The sequence below is a fragment of the Peromyscus leucopus genome, chromosome 5, assembly GCF_004664715.2.
Source record: "Peromyscus leucopus breed LL Stock chromosome 5, UCI_PerLeu_2.1, whole genome shotgun sequence".
NCBI lineage: Eukaryota > Metazoa > Chordata > Mammalia > Rodentia > Cricetidae > Peromyscus > Peromyscus leucopus.
In genome coordinates, this window is record NC_051067.1 from 128,410,864 (window position 1) to 128,427,738 (window position 16,875).

Here is a 16,875-nt window from a genome sequence, read left to right on the forward strand (position 1 = left end):
CCAAAAAGAAGGGCCTGCTTTGTGTCTCAAGGAACCTGAGTAGGTGACGGTGCACCCTTGGAGGGGCAGCATGGGTGGGAAAACCCCTCCAAAGATGTACCCCTGTTGTCTTCAGCAGGAGAGGCTCTGAGCACCAGGACCCTCACCTCATTCCCCCCTTCTGATTCCATCTCCTTCCCCCAAAGCAGTTTGCTTCTTAACCTAGCTCATATCTCTGGATTTTCTGAGTTTGACAGTCAAATATTTAAGTTCAGATTTACACTGGATTGAATTGTTTTATTCTGAGTGAAATCTGAGGAAACATTACAAATTTTACCAAAGGACTTTAGTTTATGAGTGCTTTGCTATGTATCTAGATTCAACACCCCTCCCCACCCCCCAGGACTGCCGATTCTTCCACTGGAAACCACCAAATGGGACGTGACAGTCGGGAGGCCCAGGAGCACTCAGAAGGCCCGGTGTGTCCTACTCTCACTTGCTGTGTGTGCAGGGGACCACAGGCTGTGTGTCTCTGTGGCTGTGCCTGCACGTCTGTTCTTCGGTTAGAAGAGGAGAGGAAAAGGCAAGGCAGGTGGAGGAGACCAGGGCAGTCTACTTAATTCATGCCTGCGGACTCTAGCTGTCAACAGCACACTATAATTTCACTGGAATCCTGGGAGAAAAAACTTACATAAATGCCTACTCACACCTAGAATTTGAGAGGAGTGTCATGCATAAGATAGAATAAGAAAAAGAGCACATTTATGTTTCTCCAAACATCTCAAAGAAAGTCGTATGTAAAAGGTTTTTTAAAATGCCAAAAATCTGCAGGTTCCCCCCACCCCCAAGAGAAGTTCCCTATTTTCTCAGGCTGGAGAGGAAGCTCAGTCGATGAAGTGCTCACTGTGTAAGCATTAGGAGCCAAATTCAATCCCTCAAACCTACACACAGTCCTGGAGGGTGGCATGCACCTGGAATCTCCATGCTAGGGAGGCAGAGGCAGGCAGACCCCTAGGGCTCACTGGCCAGCTAGTCTAGGCAAGTCATTGCAGGTTCACTGAGAGACTCTGTCTCAAAAAAAAAAAAAAAAAAGCAACTGAGACCTGACATGGATTTCTGGTTTCCACACACATGTGCATCCACATATACATGTATACCTGCATACACATAAATGTATACATGTGCACACATGTAATGCTATAAAGTGAAACTTTGAGAGCGCTAACTCTAAAGAACAAAGAGCTAAAGATTTGCTTGACTTCCGTGGCTAATATGTTAAACATCACAGACTGTCAACCTTAGCTCTGCTCCACAGGTCTGAGGAAAATCCTCACGGAATGCATATAGAAGCACTGCATGTTAGCCCTCAGAGATCCCCTTGCTTGCTGCAGAGGTGGATCTGCTAGAGCCTAGAACTCACCATCCCTGGTTGGCCTGGATGTGAAATGTCCCCACAGGTTCATGTGTTTGAATGCTTGATTCTCCAGGTGGTGGCGCTGTTCGGGGAGGTGGGGCCTAACAGGAGGACATGGATCTCTGGCACAGAGGCCTTGAGGGTGACAGCCCAGGCTCCACTTCCTGCCTACCTCTGCTTCCTATTCTGGATGTGAGGAGTCCTAGAGCGTCCTGCCATAGCCCCTCAGGTGAGCCAAGACGACCCCTTCCTCCCTCAGGATGCACCGATCAGGTACGGATTCTGTCAGAGTGACAAGAAAGTAACGAATACGTAATGGTCTCCAGAGACATCCTGGGTCCTCTGGATAACCTCTCTTAGACAACTGGAGATGGCATCCCACAAATCTATTTTACCAGGAGTGAAAGGCCAGCTGAGACCCAAATACGGCAAAAAGACCTAACACAAAATGACATTTCTTAAGGGAGAAAAACAAAAGCTCTACTACTCTTGAGTGTAAGTGAAACACCTTTCAAGCAGGGCCTGTACTCCTCTGTTTTCCTGGCGCGGTACACATGTTCAGACACCAGTGCACAGCTTCCTCTCCACACACAGAACCCAGTCAACGGAGGGGCGCACACTGCCAGCATCAGGCACACTGCAAGCTTTCTTGCCAACGAGAGACATGAAACTATGTTGGCCAAGGCTGTGGGTGAGATCACTAGCATATCAACACACTGATTTCCTCTGTGCTCTACAACACCCACAGACACCATCAACTTCAGGATCTAATTACCAGGCTAGGGAAGATCAACAGAAAGCCAGCTTCTAGGTTAAAACTAAGAGGATTTTAACATTCCCCCTCTCTCCAACAACTTTTCTGACTCTAATCTCGTCACCATATACCCTGAAGGCACATACAATTGTAGGCCATGGCAACTGATGACGTGCTGGACAGAGTGTGGTACTGCAGGTCTGCAGAGAACAGAGTTTCCTGGACTGGAACCTCAGAGAATCTTAGGTTTTGGTGCTGTATTCTGACAGACAATGCTGACCTCTGAACTCACCACAGCAGACTTCTGGGGTAGTTTCACCCTGCACAAGAGGTGCTTGTTGACTAACTTACTGACTTAACGGCCTCAGAGGCACTCCTGCTCTGGGCCTGGCTCTGTCATTTGCTTTTCTCACTGTTGGGACAAAACACCTGAACAAAGCAACTTAAAGAAGCCTCCTCAAAGTGTGTCTCCCAGGCAACTCCACAGTCTGTTGAGTTGACAATCTTCACACTACCCTAGAGAAGATGCCTTGGGTCTACAGTGGCCCCACTTGCTGGCTTTGGACCGTATCTAGCAAAGAGGCGATGTCTGCTCCTGCTCACAGGTAATAGATACCCACACACTGACTGCCAATGTACACCATGGCTGCAGGTCCTAGTGTGTCTTTTTCCAGGAGCTACTAAGAGACTCTCTGGAAACAAAGCAGACCCCTTTAAATAAATTACCTGCTTCTGTTATATTATTCATTTTGTACAAGAACCCTTTCAGAGCCCTGGGGATTAAGGTAATCGCTGATATGTTAATCATTTTAATGCTAAGAGGTGTCTAAAAGCTAAAAGAACCATTCCAAGTCACACAACAAGGGGGCAAGGCTAACTAATGTTCCTTCCTCTCTTGAGTTGTGAAGTCTTTTCTGGTGCACAAGGCATAAAACTTCCTGCCAGGAGACAGCCACAGAAGAGACCTCCAGGCTGCAGAAGCTGCAAAGGCCAGGGCAGTGGCAGACCCAGGCAAAAGAGCTTAGGAACCAGCAACTGTCCTTTCAAGACACAGAAAGACACCCGCAAGATAGGTGTACGTACACACATACACACACACACACACACACACACACACACACAGAGAGAGAGAGAGAGAGAGAGAGAGAGAGAGAGAGAGAGAGAGAGAGAGAGAGAGAGAGAGAGAGAGAGCAAGCCTACTTGACTGATGGGACACTCTAGGGAGATGTCTGGCTCCGAATGGGTGGCACCACACTGAACAGGTGGGTGGCACACAGACGAGAGGCCTTCCGGCCCTGAGCAACTAACTACTCAGTTGCCTCCATTTCTTCATCAGTGGGCAGACTCTGAATCCCTAGGACCTGGCATGGAACTGGAAAGGCTCAGAAATCCTCATTGAAACTGGCTACTTCCCTTTTCTTTTCTTAGAAAACTCCAGAGCAGAAAAAATGTTTACTGCATAGTAACACTTCTAAGTTACGTGGAGAAGATTCCTGGTAGCTCATTCTGGACGAAGGGTTGTCTAAGAGGGAGCTCCCAGAGCTGTCCACCATCTAGGCCATGGGTAACCTGGCCAGCAGGTGATGGCCAGCGTCACCCTCTGCATTCCTAGGAACAGTGTTACATGTGAAATGTAAAATGAGGTCGGCTAATGGGAGGGTGATGGTGTCTTACACACTGCTGCACACTTTTTGTTATTAAGTAAAAAGTTGTTGCTCTGGTTAGCAAAACTCTGTTTTAAATAGCCAAAATGTGCACAAAAAGAACTGTGCTAAGAATGCAGGACAGACTAGGGGCCCACCAGGGTGAAGGAGAGGCTGTTCTGTTAACAATGCAAGTGATCAGCAATTTTTGGCACAAATCTGTTGAGAGTTATGAACGAATGAACCAACAAACAAATAACTGCATGAATGAACAACTGAACAAATGAATGAGTGAATGAATGAAATATGTAATTCATCAAAGGTTCTAAATTCCATGCTCTTACTTTAGGGAAAGGGTGTAATCATTATACTGGCAGGACTCTGAGCATGGGCCAGGTGGCCAGGTGGCCACTACAACCTCAAGTCCTGAACTATTTCTACATTTCATATCAAAATTCATTGGAGGGTTGGTAAGACAAGAGTAAACACAATACCTATTTTATTATCTATATAAATTAGAACTATAATCTAAAACCTTACTTGAGCCCAGATTCAACTATCATACACACATATGTACAAAGAATACCAGGCCATTAAAACTGAATTTTCTTCCTGTTCCTCATTTCCTCTCTTTCCTTCTTCCCGTACTTCAGAGTTGGGCAATCAGGCAACAGGAGACCAAAGCACGATGCAGAAGCTTTAACTGTATAGAACACTGTGAGAGCAATCTCTTTGACCAGAGAGGAGAAACCTCTGCTGTCCTGCATCATATGGAAATGTGGACCCGTGTCAACAAAACACAAAGAATCACAGGAGCCAGATGTACGGTTTAGAGGGTCATTTCCATTTTTATTGGACATATTTACTAAATTCACTAGCAATGTGTGACAAGTCATGCATGATTCTGGTGAGTCATTACTTCTCTTAGATAGCAGCCTTTGAAGGATGCCTTTTCCCTAAAATGTCATTGACAGAATGTCACCTTTGAGGGTTAGGTCTGCCCCCTCCCCCGCTGGAAAATAGAAAAAAAATCTTAAAAAAAAAATCTTTGTGTGTGTAAATGTGGGTGCATGTGTGTCACAGCACCCATATAGAGGTCACAGGACATCCTTGGGTGTCTGTTCTCACCTTTCACCTGAGACAGGCTAGCTGGCCCATGAGCTCTGGGGATTTTCCTGCCTCTACCTCCCACCTAGCCATAGGAATGCTGGGCTTAGGAGCTAACCAGGGTTTGCTTCCTGTCTGTAGGGGTCCAAACTCCCGTCCTCAGGCTTCCTGGCTAGCCCTTTACCACAGAGCAATCCCTCCAGTCAGAAGGACCTTAATTAGGCAGCTAGGGCAAGGGCAGATCTTGCCGGGTAGCCTGGGCAGCCTAGTCCTCCGCTCATTTCCATTTGAAGAGCGTTATTCCCATGTTGCCCCAGGCCACTCATTCCCAATGTGCATGAATTTACTCAAGGGCCCCAGCCCCAGCAGGAGATTCTTTAACAAGCCCCACCCCCACCGCCATCAAGAAATCAAAAAGTGGCTCTGCTTTCCTTTCAACTGGGAGCAGGGACAGCTGGACTGTCCTTAAGGCTGGGTCAGAAAAGGACTTCAAAACACTCACGCTTCTGATGCAACACAAATACCTTCCCTATAGACGGCTTCAGTTAACTCAGCAGTGAAGAGCACCTTCTGACCCAAGGGTAACCAGAAGTGCCCATTAACCTATAGGCCTCTCAGGCTGTGGGCGGAAGCAGATGGGCTCTGGGTCAAATGATTTTGTCACTGAGACCCTGCAAAACTATTATCGAGCTGAGATTCCAAAAGGAATGGAAGCATTTTCCACAGTGTTGATGAGGGCTAAAATTCCTTATAATTCATTAGTCTGACCATTTATTGTCATCCTCCTGGAACTTGCACTGAGGACAACTTCTGGGGTGGGGGACCCACATAGATGTGTGCGCATGCTCATAACTGTTCATTTAAATTGTTTCTTTTCTCCCCAACAGACTCTTAAGAGCCAATTTCTGAACGAAGATGGAAGTAATTGTCTAACCCACAAATCAAACGTGCTGTCAGTCACACTCTGGCAAGTCCTTGTGTACTTCACTAGAGGCTGTGGAACCAAAGCAAGCTGCCATTAACAAGAGTTTTCAGTTTTATTTACAAGACTTATTATTTGTTGATGTGCATGGGTAGGCATGTGTAAGTACACACGTACATTCAGACACCAGGGGGAGCCAGAAGAGGGCACTGGATCCTCAGGATTTAGAGGCAGTGTGGTTTTAAGTAGCCAAATGTGGGTGCTGGAAACTAAACTCAAGTCTTTTGAGGGGAAGCAGGTGCTTGTCTCTTCATGCCCAGGTTTTTCAGATCTTTAAAGTTTGCCAAAGCATGGCTATGATTTCAGCAGCACTTAAGAGGCTAAGGTGAGAGAAGATGGAGAGTTTAAGGCCAGTCCGGCCTACTATGTAGTGGGGGGCTCTGCCCTGCCCCCAAGAAAGCCAAACCAAATTCAACTCAATACAACAATGAGAATAGAGTCAACAGCTACCTATTCTCCTTTTAGCCTCTCTTCTCTGGTGTCTTAAAATGTCTACCAATGCAGGCTGGGAGTGACAATACCTGTGGGATGGAGGGGTGGGATTACTGCCAGTTCAAGGCCAGCTGGTCTCAGAACTCCGGGTTGGGAATGTGGCTTGACACTTGTCTACCATTCTTGAGACCCCGATTTGATCTCCAGTAGCACATGCACACAGGTACACGTGTGCAACACATGCGCTCTCTTTCCAATATGCCGACAGTCCAGGGCATATTGACTGTGCACAGGACTGTGCCGGAACATAGCTGTGACACAAAGAACAGCACTTCTTGCACATGCCACAGCTGAGAGCTAGTGTGACAGGGGACTGCAGGTCACAGAAGATATCTGAATACAGCAAATACTGTTGTCATGGCCCATAGATATCAGAAGTGAAAATGAATCAGGAAGAAATGAAAATACTAACTTTAAAAAGGCTCCAATTCAGATTCACAAAGAATGAGGAAACAAGGAGAATCCCGTTTGATGTGTGCTGGGCTTAAAACTCCAGAACCCTCTCCCAAAGGTGAAAACAGAAGAAGGTGACTGTGCACTATAAAGAAGAAAGGGACCATGTGCTTGGGGAAGGGCATTAACAAAGGCAAAGGCTCTGAATAAATATCCTGGCTATTTTCAATTGCATTTAAAACAAAGAATTAATTATAGGCAGATCCAGGCAGATAAGAAAGTCTCTTTAGAGGAAAAACATGCTCTTGAGGAAAAGATAGCAGCAAAACATTCACACCATAGTTCTGTTTATTTGTTTTGGCTGAAAAACAATTCAGTATTCCTTAGGAAATTCTATTCTTTGAAACTGTATGACTGAAATACCGGGCGTAATGAAAATGTTGCTATTTTATTATCCAACATTCTTGAAAGCTTTGAGAGTTTCTCACAGAGCAACAGCAGAGCAAACCTAGATAAGGCCTGGAAACCTTTTTACTCGGTTCTGCAGTAGTCAGTCTGAAGAGAGCCTGAAGACCTGACCGTCCCTACCAGGAGTCACACGTACGGATTCCCACCACAGATGGGCTAAAAGTTACCGTGAAAGATGTTCACTTACAGGATACATGAGCCTTCTAGGAAGGCCGGAAGGAAGATGTGCTCCTTGTCCACCTGAGTCTTGTTCTTGTAAAATAGCTCTTTATCTTTCTTTATATATACACTAAAGTATAGTTCTTGGAGTCCCTTGGTGGGGTGGGGGTGGGGACTGATGAATGGACAGACAGACAGTCACACAGATGGGTCTAATGGTCAACACTGGGTAAGGCGAGGCTATGAAAAACCTCTAGGGGGCTTTGCGGGGCTAGGCCTTTAACACTAAGAGGGATTTCAGCTCGTTAAGCCTTTATCTTATAAACATATCGGGCAAATATAGGGAACATGGCCACTGAAAGGCTAGGGCTGCAGCTCAGGGGTGGAGTCCATGCCTAGTGTGCACAGGCCCTGGTTCCATCCCCAGCCTCACAAAAACAAACACATCAGGCTGCAAGCAAATGCTAAACCTAATCCAATGGACTTCACAAACTTCGGCATGTTAACTGCAGAGACCAAGATGACACAGGAGCCGTTTGTTTTCTAAAAGATCCCCAGTTAGGGCCAAGCTCCCCAAAAGAGCAGCCATTAGAACCGCCTGTGGTTAGTTAAACTGAATTAATTACAGTGAAAAACTCAGGCACACTTCAAGTGTGTGACAGCTGCCTGTGGCCCGGGCATGGCACACATGCAACAGGCATGTGCCCCTGGGGGGAGGGAGGAAGGACACCCTGTGTCATGAGTCCAGAAGGTACCGGCGGCCAACCTACTGCCTGTACCAGAAAGTCCCTCTGTGAAGATGACAGCAACCTGAGTGGACTTAAAGCTGTCTCCCCGCTCCCAACGCTAATTATGCTAGAAAGTTCTGAATGCTTTAAGAGGTCTTATTATTTGAGCTTTATAAAAAAAAAAAAAAAACATCCAAGCTGGGTACCACAGGGTCCCTATGTTGCAGATGTGGAAAGAACTTTAGAATGTCTGTGTCCCCCATGAGCACGCAGCAGAAGCCATAGAACTTGGCTCCTCCATCCTCCCAAGAGGTAAGCTTCAGAATCTGCCTCATGACTCTACCTGAATGGAGACACAAGCTGCGTGGGAGATATGGCCACCAGAGACCCACCACACCAACATGGGCTATGGTCTGCAGGGAGCATGGTCCTAACTAGTGTCCTCTGCCCTATGGTCTGATCGGCAGTCAAACTTCTGACACTGAAACATGACTTGTCATCCACACATGTACACTAAAACAAACACACACACACACACACACACACACACACACACACACACACACACTTATGTTTTAAATATATTTACAGTTCGTAACAGTCTTTGCTTGAGGTGCATGTGGTTCCTAGGCCACAGGTTAGACGCACTTGGTGTGCTTCCTCGAGGCTAAGTACCATGACTATCTGCCAGTGGCAGACAGGCCACTCCCCACTCCCACCCCTGCCTCTTCTCACCACCTGTATACCTCTGGCCTGCCAGTGGAGCTACCTCACTTCCTGGTTTTCAGGACAGGTTACGAGGATACCCTGGACCCACTTGACACCTCTGCAGCATCAGCTTGAGAGCAGCAAGGCCTCCAGAATCTACCTGCTGTCCCACATTCCTTCAGACGGGCAGCCCTGTTGCTATCCATCTTGTTGATTGATGAGGTGTGCAGGTTGCATGTGAAGGGTGTGCTGTGCACACTCAAGTCTCCATAGGCCAGGGGAGTCCAAAGGACCACTCCCCTGGTCTGTGGTGATTCAGTTTCACACAGTCAATACACTGTGACACTCTTTAGAGTCATAACCTGCCAGTGACTACACATCACCTGCCCATCTAAAGTTCTTTACCCATTGCACTCACAGAGACATCTGACTGGCTGAGGATCCCGCAGGCAGGGAGGAATGTGTCTGTGATGGTGCGCACTGCCCAGCCACCTGGTCTTACCTACGGGGAGAGCCATCCTCATGGGGGTGGATGATGACCACCTTCACAGTCACGGATGTCCGCAGTAGGTCAATCATCTGCTCATGGGTCAGGGTGGCCACAGCCACCTTGCAGATCTCCACGAGACGGCTCCCTTGGCGAAGGCCCGCTTTCCAGGCAAAGCCAAAAGGTTCTACATCGGCAACAATTCCTTCAAAGTTCACATGGAAGCCGAGCTGGCCCAGTCCGTTCCTCCTCAGGGTCATTTCCACAGTTTCGCAGCCTCTTGTCACTATCTAAGGGGGGGGAAGGAAGCTATTAGACACAGGTTTGGTCTTTCTCCCTGGCTACATGGGACCCACACACATTATCTAAGTGAGTGCCCCCCCCCAGCTCTATCCCTAATCACTACCCCCCCCAAGTGATCGGAGAAGACATCTGAATCCAGAGTTCACCATGGTTGCCCTTGACAAAGAGCAACGAAAGCCAAGCCCCGGGTTTCAGTCTTCAGACCACGGAGAGTACAGCAGGCAGCCTGGCTCTCGAGAAGCCACGACGAGCAGTCTGTGAGCTTTGCGTGTGTGTGCCATCCCTCCACTCCCTGACAGCTACCAGGACTCGGAAGCCCTGAATTCTACTCTCCTAGATAGATTATTGCAAGAGACGGAATGAGACGACCTTGTTCTTTCTGTCTCAACCATCAGACTCTGAGGCCTACTGGATATTTGGATGTAACTCAAAAGCAAACAACAAAACATGGCCCAAAGCCCTTCTGATCTCACACTCGGTCACTAACACACACACACACACACACACACACACACACACACACACACACACACACACACACACACCCGTGTTCAGGAAGGGCCCAGGGAGGGGAGACTGGACTGTGAGAAAACCCTCAGCTGTCCTTCACTCACTGGTCTGAAGACTCCTAGTCTGTTCTGTCAGGCCTCCTGGGAATGACCACCCATGTCCATCTGGTACCAAGGGCCCTTTAGATCAATATGGGGCTTGTGGGTGGCAGAGGGGCCCTCTGTTCCTTCAGCCACCTTTCCTTCTCTCAACTATGCCCTGGAGGCTCAGGGTCACCCCAGGCAGTTCCAGTGACACTCCTCTGGAGGACTAGGAATCTACACAGCACCCCAAGAAGAACAGGAGAGAGCCAGTTCAGTGGCTTGGTGTGCAAGTGAGGTAATTAGTCACGGTAACCCTCTGAGGCACTGATGCAATGTGGCTTGCAACGCCATGAAAGGAAAAGCCAGCTCATTAAACATCATTTGAAGATGATGACATCATTTTTTTTTTTTTTTTTTTGTGGGAAATTTCAAGTTGGGAGGTATCATCCCCCTCATCTCCAAAGCCTTGGGGGCAGTGTATGGAGTTTCAGTTCAGTAAACTCCGTTTCCAGGAACCTGGCTCTCAACACATGCATTCCTATTAACGAGCCCCGTGGCTGTGAGTACAGCTGGGGAGCTGTGGCTTGCTCCCTGCATCAGCATCTGGCCTAGGTTTCCATGGTTACAAAAGTGCACACACTGCCAGTTGGCTTCTCCCAGACCAGCGTGATGCCGGGGACTCAGCAGAAAGGGGACACTCGTGTCAGCGAGGAGTGAAGTTCCAAAAAGTTCACGTTTCCAATGATCTGAGTCAATTTCACACTGCTAACAGAGCAATTCCGTAGTGTCCAACCTCGACAGACATTTTCTTCACCTCTTTTTCAACTTTGTTCTAAGCAGCCCTAACACAGGCGGCATCTAACTCGCCTGTGTGCTGGCAGATATGAATTCAACTGCTACCTGAAATTCACTATGAGGTACTAGACGGAAGAGCATCGGCCAGGCTTTGTTTCTGACTTCCTCCCCTTCATTATCACATTATTATTATTGTCTCCTGCTTTCAGACATTCCTGAAGTCAGACCAAAGACTCCTTGCTTCTGGAGTGCCCCACATATTTACGCAGACTCAATAACCTGGGGAAAAGAGCAGTCTCCCATCCACATACCTGGGAACAGCTACATAATTTGTGGGGCCCACTGGACAACACAAATGTAGGGTCTTTACTCAAAATCTATTAGGAGCTGAACGTGTGACAGGGGTCCTCTATCCAAGAGTGGCCCTCCTCAGGATGCCTTTCCAGGACTAAGATGGCATACCCACCAAGGTCCCTTTGGGAGTGAGCTCTCCCCCCACTCCTGTAGGCACAATGTACACTTCTGGCTGTACTCTGTACCAAAGGCAACAGACAGTAAGTGTACCACGTACAAAAAAAAGCGGTGTCCCTACCAGCTCTGACACGATGGTCTTCTGTAGACATTGTCTGCAGTGACTGTAACCACTCCAACACTGACCAGTGCTAACTGATTTTACTCTTTCTCACACTGGCCTTCTGATAGTGAAAGAGAGACTCACACTCCGTGGGAAGAAAGGACAGGAAGGACTCCATATCCTTTTTAATGAGTCTCAGTTGACTATGTGATACATCCTCCTTGGGAAAGGAGTTAATAATGAGATGTTTTATGGTCCAAACATGCTTTGTTCTTATATTACACCAAGAAATCCAAACAGCAAATTTATTGCTATTGCTCTATTGTACACACCCAAAGAGAATCTGAATTCGCTTTGTTAAAGTTGGGAACAAAAATGTGACTGTTTCACATCTTTGGCACAATGTAGGGGTTTGGGGGTTAAAAATCACATTAGACCATGGTGGCACACACTTATAATCCCAGCACTTGGGACGCTGAGGCAAGAGGATCTCAAGTTTGAAGCTGGCCTGGGATATAATGTAAGCTCTAGACAGTCTGAGTTACATGGCAAGATCCCATCTTTTTTTTTTTTTTGAGACAGGGTTTCTCTGAGTAACAACTCTGGCTGCTCTGGAACTTGCTTTGTAAACCAGGCTGGCCTCAAACTCACAGAGACCTGCCTTCAGATTAAAGGCATGCACCATCATCGCCTGGCTAGACCCCATCTTTTATTTTGATATGTGTGTGCATGTGGGTACATGTATATGTGTACGGAGACCAGAGGTCAATCTTGGGTGTCAGTCCCCAGGAGATGTCCACCTTGATTTTTGAGATGAGGGCTTTTTATTGTATTATTATTAGAACCTGAGATTAGGTGAGGCTGGCTGGCCAGCAGGCCCCAGGGGTTCCCCTATCTCTGCCTCCTCAGTATTGGGATTACAGGGGCAGGGCACCATGCCTATTTCCATGTGTGCTCAGGATGTAATATGGGTCCTCGTGCGGGGTGGGGGGGGGCTCTTTACCAGCTGACTCATCTGCCCCACCCAGCCCCAAGGAATCCTCTCTTTTAAGAAGTCTCTTTGAAGGCGGATGACTTTTTTCATTTTTTTAGGTTTTTTCCATTTAATGCCCACGTTCGTGAAATACGAGAGATTAACATTTAAATCAAAACATTTGTTATACAAACATGCACACAGGGAGCAGGAGAGAGGACCCAGTCGCTAGCAGACAGCAATTCTGTGTTTTTTAAGGTGTGTTGTGTCCATCACACAAACGTATAAAAAAATTCTCCTGGTTTTTCTTCAACTATTACAGAAACAGTTCTTTTGAAGTTGGCTCAGCTTTTCTCATCATGTGGTTGTGGGCGGCTTCTTCACCATGGTGGTTAATGACTCTCATTAAAAAACAACCAGCAGGGCTGGGGGCGTGGCTCAGTGGATGGAGTGCTCAACTACCACGCAGGAGCCCCTGGGTGCGATCTCCAGCACCACATAAAACCGGGTATGGTAGATCACGGCTGTAATCACAGCACTCACGAAGTGAAAGAGATGGGTGGATTAGAAGTCCAAGGTCACCCTTGGCTACATGGTGAGTTCAAAACTGGCCTGAATCTGCGAGACCTTATCTCAAAAGAAAAACAAAACAAACGAAAAAACTCAGCCCTCACTGGAACAGCATCTGACTGCCCAAGCCCTGAAATCACGGGTGGAGTTCCCCGTACAGCTTGTTGGGACTGTGAAGTACAGACAGTGGGAGACAAAGCCATACTCACCACAAGCCGCTGCACTATCTCTCGGATGTCTTCGGAACAGTTATCCACTGAGGACAGCAGGATACACTCTCCCCTTTCATAGAAGACTTTGATGCTCACTAACCCAGAGGTCCAGCCAATCACATCCCTGCAGGAACAGTTAAACACAACATTCTTGGAGTCCTTCTCTATCAACATGATGAACTCGTTAGAGATCCCAAGCAGACACTCAATGTCCGCTGATTGGCCGAAGTCCCGCGCCACCACATGCCACATGATGGCCCCGATGCTGAACAGGTGTGCATCCTTCCTTGGTTTGACGCGTTCCTTCTTCTTTGCACCCAGGGTGATGAAGCTGAATTTCGCAGAAGTGTCCACTGTGGCGGTCGTGACAAAGTTCTCAGCCAAGTCCTTCAAGTATTCTTGCCTCGTTCGAGTAGCCATGGCTCGGAATTTTTCTGACTTATGGGCTGCGTTTTCTGCATTGATTACTTTGGCTAAAAGGAAGTCCCGGAACACAGCTGACTTTGGAAAAGTTACACCTTTGGGGATTGGGGGACCGAAGGGAGGGACATCCTTTGACCTGGAAACGCCAACGCTGAGGAAGAAAGAAAAATGAAATGAGCGGAGTCCTGACTCTCTCTTTCCTTCTTTAAGGTGACAGGTCCCCACACATGCTGGTTAGCCCATCTATTTTGTAGACTCTTATTATTAATTTTAAAAGGATCAATGATTCTGTTGGGGTACCACCAAATATTTGAGACACTCTACTGGCTTTCATTTGAACCAAATCAGTAAATATTAAATGAGTGGCTACATTCTGATTTTTTAAAAAGCCAGTGACTCTCAGAAGAACCAAAATATTCCATTATCTACACAGAAGAACAATGAGAAGTGCTATGCTCTATAAAAGATGTACGCTGGTTTAGAAAATAGTCCTCCCACAGTAATTTAACTAGCACCAAAAAAAAAAAAAAAAAAAAAAAGGAAGAAAGAAAGAAAAAAAAATATACGTGCCTCCAAAGTATTTTGTGCTAACAAATCATCTCACAGTATAGAACAGAAGACAGGACATGATTCAAGAATAAAGGCAGGAAGTACTTTCAAAAACCTGCTGTGGTCTAAATGGGAAATGTCCTCACAGGCTCATGTGTTTAAATATTCAGTCCCCAGCTAGTGGGACCTTGTGGACATGGAACATAGCTGGTAGATGCCCACCACCAGGAGCAGGCCTTAAAGGCAACTTCTTTGCCTTCAGCCAGAGCACTCTGCATGTGGGACATAGAGGTGTGAGGAGTCCCTGCCAGACCTCCCTGACTAAGACAGGTGGAAACTGTGAGCCAAAACAAGTCTTTAACCCTTAGAGTGCCTGACAGCCATGTTGTCATAACAACAAGAAAAGTAACCAAAACGCTTGCTTTGACTAAAAATAGCATCCAATAAAACAGTACCAAATCCATAAAGCTGTAGACCTGGCCTATTGCTGAGGAAGGCTCCAGAAACTCCTGAGAAGCGACTCACCATGCTTGCACCAATACCACTTGGTTTAAGCAGTGTTTATATAGAACATACATTACATATTCTCTTGACTATGCCTTTCTTAAGGTAGGCCAGTGGCCTAGGCCAGGGGTGCACCAACAGTCATCACAAGAGGAAAGCTTGACCTTGTGTTTGACTCCAGGCCTCATGAAGGAGATCCTTCACATGGGCCAGAGATTCCTCATGATTTGCAAGTTGCTCAGGAGGTAAGCTAGGAATGAGTGGTTTCCAGGGTGTTTTCAAACGAGCTGCACATGGGGCAGGGCCAGAGTGCTCAGACTGGTGTCGTGCCTGTGGGGCGGGGCCTCTAGCTTCCCAGGGCTTTGCTGTCCACGAGGACCTTGGCACCCGTTTGCTCAAAGTTATTCGTGCAGCATACTCATTTTCCTCAGTGGTGTGGGAGTCCTCCACGTTAAGACAAGGAATTGAAGGATAAGAGAAGCAGAGAGACTCTGTGGTTAGAGCACGTGCTGCACGAACCTGAGGACCAGAGTTCGGATCCCCAGAAACTGTACCAGTGAGCTCTGGACTTAACTGAGAGACCCTGCCTTGGTGAATAAGGGAGAAGAGCCACCAAGGAAGACTCCTGACATTAACCTTGGTCCTCTATTTGCATGCACACATACACTTACATGTGGACACTCCCAGAAGTGTGCCCATACATGCAAAACAGGCACACACACGATGAAAATGGAAAAGTTAAGAAAAAGGAAAATAAAGAAACTCCATACCCCAACACAAGCAGTAAGGCAGGGGCACTCCCGTCAACACACAGCAGTCATTCATCCTGGTCACCACCTAAGACAGCGCCCCACATAGGAGCCAGGACTCAAAGCAGGCCCAGTGAAGATGGTCTTGGGGCCTTGAAGTCACAAGGCAAGTGGGTGCTGGGTCTCAGTGGCTCGGCCTGGGCGTCTCTAGGATTTCACCTGCCACTCATTTCCCTAACAGGCCACCCCACCTAGCTGAGAGGCTGGTGCCAGCCATGGGCCCTGGTGCAGTCTCTCAGGAAAGCAGAAAATGGAAGCCCACTACCCTGAGTAGCCGGGTACTTCCTTCTTCAATGGAGGGAAGCAACTACTGCTTGCAAAAATTCAGAATGAGGAAGGCCAGGGAATGTAGCTCTGTGGGAGATTATGTGCCTAGCACACACAAAGTCCTGGCTTCAATTCCCAGCACTATCAAAAGGAAATAAAAATGATTATCAGGCAGGTTACAGTCCCAGCACTTGGGAGGTTGAGTTCCCGGCCAGCCTAGGCCACACAGTGGAAGAGGAGGGAGGAGGGACTAACGGAGGGAGGGAAATTCGGTAGTTATGGGCGCAGGAGAGGAACTGAAAGCCAATGGGAGGCAGGGCCCAGGCTCACCTGTAGCACACGTTCTCTGTGCAGGGGTTGTGCACCCTCACTATGACAAAGACATGCTGGAAGTGTGAGCGGATGTTCTTGGGGGTGAACGGGAGGGCACCAGGCTCCTGGAAGACGATGGTGACGATGTCGTTCCCAATGTGCCTCTTCCTCAGAAGCTGTGCAGGGAAGGAAATACCCAGAGTGACACAAAATACACTGATACAGACAACCTGCTCGTCCTCAGCTGAGGAAGGAACAAGGAGAAGTGGAGCCCTTCCTGGGTTCCAGTGGCCTTGAGCATCTTGACAGCTGGGTGTCACAAGCAGAAGACCCTCAGGAACAGAAATCTAAACACCCAAGGTCATCAGAGAGAGCATGACATGGGCCCCGGGGAGGGAAGTGGGCTATCCTTCACTATAACCCCAGCTATCCATTTTACTTAGAAATCCACTTCTATTTTCTTTCCTTTTATCTTATCCAGCTGTATCTTTCATTATAAAAGAGCATACTAGTGCTCAATATACTTGTAAGACATGTTATAGTTTAAGCACTTCAACTCAGAGGAGGAGACAGGGTTCAGGGAGGGGTGACCTACTGTACACACAGCCTGGCTCCCATGCTGGCTTGCATTTCTGCAAGAAAACCAGGAGGCTGCCTCCATGGGTAGCATAGGTCTT

The 16,875-nt window shown here is 47.5% G+C and overlaps 1 protein-coding gene across 3 annotated transcripts in view; it reads right to left on the reverse strand.

The window, feature by feature from the left end:
- Sipa1l2 (signal induced proliferation associated 1 like 2) overlaps positions 1–16,875 on the reverse strand; it is a 170,187-nt gene that overhangs the window by 43,944 nt on the left and 109,368 nt on the right. For all 3 annotated transcript variants that reach the window (XM_028889815.2, XM_037206358.1, XM_028889814.2), the window contains exons 8-10: positions 16,217–16,374; positions 13,332–13,908; positions 9,330–9,604 (exon numbers count right to left, since the gene is read on the reverse strand). In XM_028889815.2, coding sequence (XP_028745648.1) covers positions 9,330–9,604; positions 13,332–13,908; positions 16,217–16,374 — 1,010 coding nt within the window. The remainder of the gene's footprint in view (positions 1–9,329; positions 9,605–13,331; positions 13,909–16,216; positions 16,375–16,875) is intronic.